The 11,755-nt window shown below is 38.5% G+C and overlaps 1 protein-coding gene across 3 annotated transcripts in view; it reads right to left on the bottom strand.

Moving 5' to 3' along the window:
- The window catches only part of LOC100987236 (signal recognition particle subunit SRP54), a 99,400-nt gene continuing 87,645 nt past the window's right edge, over positions 1-11,755 (bottom strand). For 2 of the 3 annotated variants that reach the window (XM_034937434.3, XM_034937433.2), the window contains 3 exons: positions 5,854-5,920; positions 4,367-4,464; positions 1-2,361 (listed from right to left, as the gene is read on the bottom strand). In XM_034937434.3, coding sequence (XP_034793325.1) covers positions 2,155-2,361; positions 4,367-4,464; positions 5,854-5,920 — 372 coding nt within the window. In that variant the 3' untranslated portion in view covers positions 1-2,154. The remainder of the gene's footprint in view (positions 2,362-4,366; positions 4,465-5,853; positions 5,921-11,755) is intronic. The other variant, XM_055097472.1, reaches the window with a different exon arrangement.

Genomic DNA, 11,755 nt, shown 5'->3' with positions numbered 1-11,755 from the left:
TACATTTATGGGAAATTTTATAGTTTGCATAAACAAAGTATAAACTTAAGGCACAGTGAATAACTATATTGATAAACATCAACTAGCCACTATTGGACAAGTAGCAAAAGTAAAATTCAAGAAATAAAACCTTCATAAGTCACTACTTCCTTTTGTTACAATCATAAAATTTTCTGGGTAAACTCTAGATACTAGTACCTCTAGGGAGACAGGATTCAGAAGATCACTTTTAGACACACCTATCTTCACTTGATAACCAAATAAATATCTGTGAGTGAGAGGCACTATCTCGAATGAAGTTAAAAACAAATTAGAAGGAAAAGGTCAGGTTAGCATGTTTTAGAACTATTGGTAAACTATAATTCATGGGACATTATATAATCAAAAGATTAATATTTTAAGCACTAAGTTATAAAGGGTTTACACCCATGAATAAAAAGATTACCATCACTTACTATGAACCACCATTCCATAAATCCATGTAGCTGAACACTCCTAATGAAAAGTTTAATTATCCTTCAACCTGTAGTTGAAGAACTCAGTTCATGTTCATTGACAGATTTCCATTACAGACCCACTATATTGATGTTACTTTCTTTGACACTATATTTTATATTGATATATTAAAATTGAAAACTTAATGCTGTTTAGAAGGCTATTAATATAACTTAATTTCTGAAAGCTTTGAGTTTCTGAAAAGGCTTTTAAGATCAAAATTTCTGAAACACTCCACACATTCTTCCTCACCCACATTTAATTATAAATCAATGTTATACTGATAAAAGGTTCTATACACACATTTAGATATATATGTGTGTGTGTGTGTGTCTGTGTGTGTGTATATATATATATATACTTTTTTCCCCCCAAGATGGAGTCTCACTCTGTCGCCCAGCCTGGAGTGCAGTGGTGCAATCTTGGTTCACTGCAACCTCCACCTCCCTGGTTCAAGTGATTCTCCTGCCTCAGCCTCCCGAGCAGCTGGGATTACAGGCGTGCACCACCACGCCTGGCTAATTTTTGTATTTTTGTAGAGACGGGGTTTCACTACGTTGGCCAGGCTGGTCTCAAACTCCTGACCTCAAGTAATCTGCCCACTTCAGCCTCCCAAAGTGCTGGGATTACAGGTGTGAGCACCGTACCTGGCCATATTTAGGAATATTTTCAAAATTAGCTTCACAATATATACATTTATAAGGTTTACAAATAAGCAAGTAGGTAGAGGAGTGGCCAACCAGATTCAAGTAAACCGTCCAGTCTTCACTGTTGCTACTTCTAAATGATGAATGACGGGTAATTTCATTAGGCTATCATTGCACCTTATACAATATCTAATTGCTCCTGATGGATTAAATCTATACCTGTCCCACTATCCCCCAATCCCCTCCAAACCACTTTTCTATAGGATTAACGCTGAACCGATAACATAACCAGGATGCCACATGGATATTCACTAGGTATTAACATTAATAAATCTATTCTATAAGTAGTGTTTTAATATTATGTTCAAAGCTAGTTATTTGAGTCCTGAAAAAGAATACAAGATTAAGTAAGTGGCTTGCATTAAAAAATGGAAGCCTATCTTAATATCTGGTGTTATAAATACAGATTCTTACATAAAACAGTTATTCTCAATGAAAGAAAATTCAAAGTGCTTCCATCTTGCTCCTTTTATTATATGGTGAAGCATCCTTAGTGTGAAATTAATGGTTAGATATATAAATGCATGGCATAACATGAGAAAATCTAGGAGAAAATATCCTCATTTTAATCTAAGACTATGGAATTATCAATTCCAATTAGACTTAATCAGCAACTTACCTTTTTTAAAAAAAGCAAATGCACAAATAGGCTTGATAATTTAACTCTTCTTAACTATTAAGGCTCTAGGATGTCCTTAACTTTTTTAAAAGATCATTTTAAAACCAAAGCACTAATTTCTATACACAGTAAAAACAGTACAAATATCTGAATTTCAGATCTGGCTTTTGCTAGATAGATCCTAAAAATGAAGAAAACATTTTCCCTTTCCAGATACTTTAATAATTTAAAATATAAATAATTGTATTAAGTCCCACTGAATAAAGAATGTGAAAGTTTTTGTAGTAAAAAAAAAAAAAACTTAAGAGTTTGAAGCTTGATAGTCATTTCATTTTATGGTGGGACAGAGACTGGATTTTGGTTGCTTTCCATAATTACTTCACTGTCTCCCTCCATTTCAAAATTGACATTCACAAATGAGCTGGATATCACTGTCTCTGGTTGATCTGTCTGAACAATGGAATCAGTCTGCAATTTATTCTGTTGATATTGTCTTTCTGCTTCTTCAGACATCCTGTTTTCTTCTTCTTCTTCTTCTTCCTAAAAAAAAGGAGCAACATCAAGAATAGTTGAAATACGAAAGTCCAAAAGGTATATAGTGCTGTTTTCCCCACTGTCAGCTTATGTTTAAAAAAAAAAAAAAAAAAAAAACAGTCTCATGTTCAAATCAGTTTGGTCTAATTAAGACATACTTTCCCTTCTCCTGCTCTCTAATTGAAATAACTACTGTAAAACATTTTAAGGAAAGTAGTTTTTTCTTGTTGTTTGTTTTTTTTGAGAAAGAGTATTGCTCTGTCACCCAGGCTGGAGTGCAGTGGCTCACTGCAACCTCCATCTCCCAGGCTCAAGCAATTCTCCTGCCTCAGCCTCCTGAGTAGCTGGGACTACAAGCACCTGCCACCACGCCCAGCTAATTTTTGTATTTTTAGTAAAGACAAGGTTTCACCATGTTGGCCAGGCTGGTCTCGAACTCCTGACCACAAGTGATCCACCCACCTCGGCCTCCCAAAGTGTTGGGATTACAGGCATGAGCCACCACGCTCAGCCCAAAAGAGGTTACTTTTTAAAACAGGGTCCAGCACTACATCACGTAGATGAGACCTGAATTAACTTTGACAAGGACTTTATTTCTTTCAGATTAAGTCTAAGCTAAATAAATAAAAAGTTAGCTTCAACTGTATCACTTCAATTGTAGGGTGTAAGTCTATTCGGTTGAATAGGTTGGTTCATTTACTACATGATATATAGCATAGTTAGTTTTCCCATAAGCATCAAATACATAGATAAGGCAGCACCTACCCTCAAGAAGTTTACAACTTAGTAGGGAAGTTAAGACATGTAAAAACAGTATTATGACAGATGTAGAGATTTTGAAAGGGTAAATAATTTCTAGTTGCAGAACTACTAAATTCATTGAGTAGGTGGCATTTGTATTGGACCCTGCAGAACGGGTAGTCAGTACACAGTGAGTAACCCCAGAAGATTACTCTGGGGCTTGCTTGAGAATAGAGAGAGACCATTTAGGAGGCTAGTATAATAGTCCAGATGAGGTAATGAGGCTCTAAGCAAGGCTTACAGTGTTAAGAAATACTTATTTGTTCATAAAACAGGTTTGAAACCATATGACAAATATTAAGTCAGCTGACCTTTCCAGGTTCATGTCCAGTCACTCCCACATTGTACCTTATGCTCCAGTGACAATAAACTATTATATTTTTGCCATTTCCCCAACCATAACAATGTACCTTCATGCCTCTACATTCTAGCTTTACCTGAATTGCTGCCCTCTATTTGCTTGAAGAATAGCAGATGCCAATATTTGTTGTGCTCACTAGGTGCTGTTCTAAACATTTTATATATTAATGTATTTAATCTGTAGAGCAGCCCCCGAGCATGGATGCTGCAATTCTCCTTATTACAAAGATGAGGAGATTGAGGCTTATAGAGGGGTTAAGTGTTCTGTCCAAGGTTACAAAGTTTTAAGTGGTAGAACAGATTTTGAATTCAAGCCCTTTGGTTCTTGAGCCCATGCTCTTAAGCACTAAAGGCTTTTATTTTTTAAGACAAAATTCACCTCACTCTCACCTTAAGACCTCACTACTTTTAAACTGCCCTCAAATTTTTGTGCATTAACACCTGGCACATACACATTTCTTGTACTTAAATTTTTATCTGTGCCAAACCCACTCCACTTTTCCTATATCCAGTCCATGTGCTCTAAGTATCTTGTTTCTTCATCTTAGAATTAGAATGATAATCCAAAGAGAGGCATGTGAAGATTAAATAATGTATATAAGGCATCTCACATACCACTAAGACAATGAAATCTAGCTTAGTTTTGCACACAGATCATAGGAAAATTCCAGTTTTAAGGAATTCCAAAATGTATGTTACTTTGATAAAAGAAATTAATGATTCTAGAATGAAATGCCTAGCATAAGAGAGCTACATGTTGGGCAGTTAGAAAATACATAGGCTCATTATGCAACCCATCAAGTCCATAGCAAACCAAACTGAATCAAGAAAATGTAAAAAGGAGGCATACCTCCTTCTTCATCCGATAATATTCATCAATGGCATATTGGTACTTTGGGGTGCTGATACCCAAAACAGATGCAATCTTCTCTCCAAGGAAGTCACACACTGAAGATACAAAAGTTAAAAGACTTATATAATTCTATAAACATTTCTTGAGCACTTTCTATGTGTAAGACACTGTAGGAATACAAGAGTTACTGTTCCTGCTCTCAAGGAGATTATAAAAACCTAATAGATCTCTCTTCTGTATATCTTCCCTGATTTTCTTCAAGAAGTACCGGTGGCTTCAAAACTCCAAACAAGTCTTTTCATGTCTGTATTAGAACACTTATCACTAGGTGTATCTGTTATATGTCTATGTCTTTAAGAAAAGTGTATACTGCCAGGCATGGCGGCTCATGTCTATAATCCCAGCACTTTGGGAGGCTGAGGCAGGCAAATCACATGAGGTCAGGACTTCAAGACCAGCTTGAACAACATGATGAAACCTCATCTCTACTAAAAATACAAAAATTAGCTGGGCATGGTGGTGGGCGCCTGTAATCCCAGCTACTCACAAGGCTGAGGCAGGAGAATAGCTTGAAACTGGGAGGTGGAGGTTATGGTGAGACAAGATCACACCACTGCACTCCAGCCTTGATGAAAGAGCAAGACTCTGTCTCAAAAAAGAAAAATGTATACTCAGAAAGCTGGGATATCACTGGGCTGGAGGAGGGGAATGGCTTGTAGTATAATACTCACTGAGTGCCTACCATATGCCAGGTACTGTGAAAGGTTAGGCGTAGAGAGGTTAAAGAACTTAACCCAAACTGATAAAGCAGATCCAAAGTTCAAAGCTAGGTCTGAATCTCAAGCTCATGCTCTTTCCATTACACCAACCTGTCTAGCATATATTCAGTGCTCAGTAAATGTTTGTTGAATCAATTACTATTCACAATTAGCTCTAATAAAATGCAGAAAGTGATAAAAAGCTATGAGGGAGTTAAAAATGGAAGCAGAAGAAAGCTTCATAATTTAAAACCTATATTTTAAATTAGCATTATTAAGTTATAAGTTGATAATTCATTTCCTTCAAATATGACTTAGTCACATCTCAATTTAAGAAATGGAATATTAATGAAATAGAAATAGAAATTAACTATAATACAGGCTTTAGAATAAGCAGTGAGACAGATTGAGAATGTTATCAATTGGAAACCAAATGACAAAGCAGCAAAATAGCTGTTAAGAGAAAGGGTTTAAGAACTTGAAAACCATATCTAAACTAACACAGTCATTTTTCATTCCTCAAAAAATAAACTATATTGGAAGCTGAAGAATGTTTTAATGTGAAGTACAAGTTAGGTTACTATCTCCCAATGCTAGCTAGCTCTTGAGGACAGTGATTAACTCCCTATTGTTTCTCCTTCAGTTTGGAAACATCCTATTTAGCAAAGTTCCTGTTGCTGAAGCATGTTACAGCAATTATACAATATTCAAGCAGAAAAGCAATACCTGAGAGAGTTGATGTAGCAGCCCGAAGCATGTAAAACCATAAGTAGGGGCCCCAGGTAAGTTTTGTCTGCAACAAGAAATCATGTTAGCAACATTCATACCTAAATTCATTCCATATATTTAGGCCAGAATGAAGTAGTCAAATACTTGCTAGGCACCGAGAATATTCTATAGGCAGTACTACAAAGAGACTGCAATCCAATCAACAATTTAAAATCTTTAGAGTTAAAATTCCACAAAGATATTTTACATTCACCCATATAACTACCACCACCTTAAGCCCATAGAAGAATCAAAAAAAGATGCAGCCGCTGAAATGGAGTTGGTAATCGCAGTCTGGATTATTTTATGAGTTGACAATCCAGAGCTTTCCTTTCTCCTGTCTTGCTGCATTTTTGTCTCCACTATTTATAAACACAACATCAGAGGGGGTGTTCAGTCAATAGAAAGAAACTTAAGGATGCCATCTGACATACTTATGCTATAGCAGGGAAATTAAGGTTCAGAGAAATTAAGCAGGATATGTAAGGGAACATCAAATGAGCTTTTAATGGTGGGAAAATAAGGGACAAATAAGTGGCAAGATAAGTTTTGTTTCTTTAAGTCTTTTATTATTATTATTATTATACTTTAAGTTCTAGGGTACCTGTGCACAACATGCAGGTTTGTTACATATGTATACATGTGCCATGTTGGTGTGCTGCACCCATTAACTCGTCATTTACATTAGGTATATCTCCTAATGCTATCCCTCCCCACTCCCCCCACCCCACGACAGGCCCCAGTGTGTGATGTTCCCCTTCCTGTGTCCAAGTGTTCTCATTGTTCAATTCCCACCTAAGAGTGAGAACATGCGGTGTTTGGTTTTCTGTCCTTGCAATAGTTTGCTCAGAATGATGGTTTCCAGCTTCATCCATGTCCTTACAAAGGACATGAACTCATCCTTTTTTATGGCTGCGTAGTATTCCATGGTGTATATGCGCCACATTTTCTTAAATGTCATTGATGGACATTTGGGTTGGTTCCAAGTCTTTGCTATTGTGAATAGTGCTGCAATAAACATACATGTGTATGTGTCTTTATAGCAACATGATTTATAATCCTTTGGGTATATACCCAGTAATGGGATGGCTGAGTCAAATGGTATTTCTGGTTCTAGATCCTTGAGGAATCGCCACACTGTCTTCCACAATGGTTGAACTAGTTTACACTCCCACCAACAGTATAAAAGTGTTCCTATTTCTCCACATCCTCTCCAGCACCTGTTGTTTCCTGACTTTTTAATGATCACCAATCTAACTGGTGTGAGATGGTATGTGATTTTGATGTGCATTTCTCTGATGGCCAGTGATGATGAGCATTTTTTCATGTGTCTGTTGGCTGAATAAATGTCTTCTTTTGAGAAGTGTCTGTTCATATCCTTTGCCCACTTTTTGATGGTGTTGTTTGATTTTTTCTTGTAAATTTGTTTGAGTTCATTGTAGATTCTGGATATTAGCCCTTTGTCAGATTAGTAGATTGTAAAAATTTTCTCCCATTCTGTAGGTTGCCTGTTCACTCTGATGGTAGTTTCTTTTGCTGTGCAGAAGCTCTTTAGTTTAATTAGATCCCATCTGTCAATTTTGGCTTTTGTTGCCATTGCTTTTGGTGTTTTAGTCATGAAGTCCTTGCCCATGCCTATGTCCTGAATGGTATTGCCTAGGTTTTCTTCTAGGGTTTTTATGGTTTTAGGTCTAACATTAAAGTCTTTAATCCATCTTGAGTTAATTTTTGTAGCAAACTTGACAAAAACAAGAAATGGGGAAAGGATTCCCTATTTAATAAACGGTGCTGGGAAAACTGGCTAGCCATAGGTAGAAAGCTGAAACTGGATCCCTTCTTTAAGTCTTAAAAAAGGACTAGACCATAGAACCCAAGACAAGTTCAGTGCATATTTGGTAAGCCAGGGCCACTGGCAGAATGCAATCCACAATGCACACCTACGTAGTTAATCTTGGTTCTGTAATTCCAAATGAATTTTGTGAAGCTTGCCAAACAGATGTTATCTGCCTCTCTAGATGAAGCCAGTGATAAAGGCATGCTTCATTGTACCAATACGTTTATCCAAAGAAAACATAGTATAAAGCCTTCAAGGAATCAAATGCATTAATAATTGTTTTCTGGAGTTTTTTTTAAGACAGAGTCTCACTCTGTCACCCATGCTAGAACGCAGTGGCACAATCTCAGCTCAATGCAACCTCTGCCTCCTGGGTTCAAGTGACTCTTGTGCTTCACCCTCACGAGTAGCTGGGATTACAAACGTGCACCAATAGCACGAATTTTTGTATTTTTAGTATAGATAAGGTTTCGCCATGTTGGCCAGGCTGGTCTCAAATTCCGGCTCCATGTGATCCACCCACCTCAGCCTCCCAAAGTGCTGGGATTACAGGGGTAAGCCACTGCATCTGGGCAATAGTTGTTTTAATATGGCTTCCAAGGAGGGGAGAAAGAGAAAAATTTGTCCATAATCTTCTTATATATACTAATGATTAAAAGGGCATTAAAAAGGCAAACACAAGAATATCTGTTAAGACTGAGTGGATGGGGCGGGGCGCAGTGGCTCACGTCTGTAATCCCAGCACTTTGGGAGGCTGAGGCAGGTGGATCACCTGAGGTCAGGAGCTCAAGACCAGCCTGACCAACATGGAGAAACCCCGTCTCTACTCAAAATACAAAAATTAGCCAGGCATGGTGGCGTGCACCTGTAATCCCAGCTTCTAGGGAAGCTGAGACAGGAGAATCGCTTGAATCTGGGAGGCGGAGGTTGCAGTGAGCCGAGATTGAGCCCCTGCACTCCAGCCTGAGCAACAGAGCAAGACTCCATCTCTAAATAAATAAAATAAATAAAAATACAAAACTTAGCTGGGCTGTAGTGGCACACGCCTGTGATCCCAGCTACTCAGGAGACTGAGACGGGAGAATCGTTTGAACCCGGGAGGCGGAGGTTGCAGTGAGCCAAGACTGCACCACTGCACTCCAGCCTGGGCAACAGAGGGAGACCCTGTCTCACAAAAAATAAATAAATAAACTCCCTTTCATATATACATATATTCTATTAGTTCTGTCCCTCTGGAGAACCCTAATAAAGTATCTAAAGCTGGAGAATTTAATGCCAGCAAAGGATGGCTTGATAATTTTAGAAAGAAGTTTGGCTTTAAAAATGTCAACAAAACAAGAGAAGCAGCTTCTGCCAAACAAAAGATAGCAGATGAGTTCCCACACATCATTAGGAAAATCATTGAGAAGAAAGGATATCTATCAGAACAGGTTTTTAGTGGAGATCAAAGTGCCCTATTCTGAAAAAACATGCCACAAAAGACATTTATTAGTAAGGAAGAGAAGCAAGCACCAGGATTCAAGGCAGAAAGGGATAGGCTAACTCTACTATTTTGTACAAATGCAGTCCGGTTTATGATTAGGACTGCCCTTATCTATAAAGCTGCTAGCCCCCAAGCCTTAAAGGAAAAAGATAAACACCAGCTACCAGTCTTTTGTCTGTACAACAAGGCCTAGACAACAAGAACCCTTTTCCTGGATTGGTTCCATCAATGCTTTGTCCCTGAAGTCAGGAAGTATTCTGTTAATAAGGGACTGCCTTTTAAAATTCTTTTGTTATTGGACAATGCTCCTGGCCACCCAGAACCCCACAAGTTCAACACTGAAGGTGTCAAAGTGTTGTACTTGCCCCCAAACACAACATCTCTAGTTCAGCCTCTGGATCAGGGGTCATAAGGACCTTTAAGGCTCATTACACACAGTACTCTATGGAAAGCATTGTTGATGCCATAGAAGAGAACCCTGGGCAGGTGTGGTGGCTTACGCCTATAATCCCAGTACTTCAGGAGGCTGAGGCGGGCAGATTACCTGAGCTCAGGATTTTGCGACCAGCCTGGGCAACATGGTGAAACCCTGTCTTTACTAAAATACAAAATATTAGCTGGGCATGGCAGCGTGCACCTGTAGTCCAGCTACTTGGGAGGCTGAGGCAGGAGAATTGCTTGAACCCAGGAGATGGAGGTTGCAGTGAGCCAAGATCATGCCACTGCACTCCAGCCTGGGTGACAGCGAGACTCCGTCTCAAAAAAAAAAAAAGAAGAAGAAGAAGAAGAGAACCCTGATAAAGAAAACATCATGAAAGTCTGGAAGGATTACACCACTGAAGATGCCATTGTTATAGAAAAAGCTGTGAAAGACATCAACACGAAACAAATTTCTGCTGAAGAAAACTGTGTCCAAGTGTTGTGCACATCTTCACAGGATTTACAACAGAGCCAATCAATGAAATCATGAAAGATATGGTAGATATGAAAAGAAAGGGGGGGTGGAGGGTGGAGCATTTCAAAATTTGGATCTTGGAGAAATTCAAGAGCTAACAGACACAACACCAGAGATATTAACAGAAAATGGCTTGATAGAGATGAGTGCCTCCAAACCACTGCCAGATAATGAAGAAGATGTAAAAGCAGCAATGCCAGAAAAGAAACTGACATTAGACAATCTGGCAGAAGGGCTCCGATTTTTCAAGACTACTTGACTTCTTTTACAACATGCACCCTTCTATACAGGCAATGAAACTAAAGCAAATGGTGGGAAAAGAACTGTTACCACATAAAACAATTTTTAGAGACATAAAAAAGTAAAACAGTCAGACAGAAATTACTACGTATTTCCATGAAGTCACAGCAAGTGCCTTTCTCTCTTGCCTCCCCTTCCACCTCCTGCCATGCCTAACACAGCAAGACCAACCCCTCCTCTTCCTCCTCAGCCTACTCAATGTGAAGACAATGAGGAAGAAGACTTATGATGATGATCCACTTCCCACTTAATGAATAGTAAATATATTTTCTCTTCCTTATAATATTCTTAACCCTTTTTCCTTTCCTTTCCTTTCTCCTTTCCTTTCTTTTATCTTTTCTTTGTCACCCAGGCTGGAGTGCAATGGTGCGATCTGGGCTCACTGCAACCTCCGCCTCCCGGGTTCAAGTGATTCTCCTGCCTCAGCCTCCCGAGTAGCTGGGACTACAGGTGCCCAACACCACATCCAGCTAATTTTTGTATTTTTAGTAGAGACGGGGTTTCACTATATTGGCCACGCTGGTCTCGAACTCCTGACCTTGTGATCTGCCCACCTGAGCCTCCCAAAGTGCTGGGATTACAGGCATGAGCCACCATGCCCAGCCAACATTTTCTTTTCTATAGCTTACTTTATTGTAAGAATATAGCATATAATACATATGACATAAGAAATATGTGTTAATTGACTTTATGCTCTAGGTAAGGCTTCCAGTCAACACTAGGCTATTAGCAATTTAGTTTGGGGGGGATAAAAAGTTATATGCAGATTTTCAACTGTGCAGGGTAGTTGGGGGGTCACACCCCTAAACTTCACATTGTTCAAGGTTCAACTGTAAATATGTTTCTCAGTGGACCAATTCTCCTGGGGTTGTTTCTGGCGAGAATAATTGATAATATCCAAGCTATGACTACCAAAGAATCAAATCTGCTCCAGAGCTGAAAAACAGGTTAATAATTCCTGAATAACATTTATCATCATCCCACACAACTATACAGAATGAATATATAGGGCCCTTTGTTTGAACATTGACTTGATTGAATCAAAAAAAAGAAGTAGATAGAGTCTATGCCAGAATTCCACCACCTAAGCTATCCCAGTAATAGCAAAACTGGGACAAGATCTTGTGTCTTCAAGACTTCTTGTATATAGTGCTAAAACTCAAAATGATTCATTTTTCCTCCAAAAATATAAGTATCTCTTCCTTCCCTATTAAGACCTACTACCTCTTCTTATTAAAACAATTTATTTTCAGATTATAAAAGTCATATTTATTTGTTGTAGAACACT

This window comes from Pan paniscus, chromosome 15 (assembly GCF_029289425.2).
Source record: "Pan paniscus chromosome 15, NHGRI_mPanPan1-v2.0_pri, whole genome shotgun sequence".
NCBI classification, from domain to species: Eukaryota; Metazoa; Chordata; class Mammalia; order Primates; family Hominidae; genus Pan; species Pan paniscus.
Note: the sequence above shows the minus strand (reverse complement) of the source record. Positions and strands in the feature narration are given on the sequence as shown.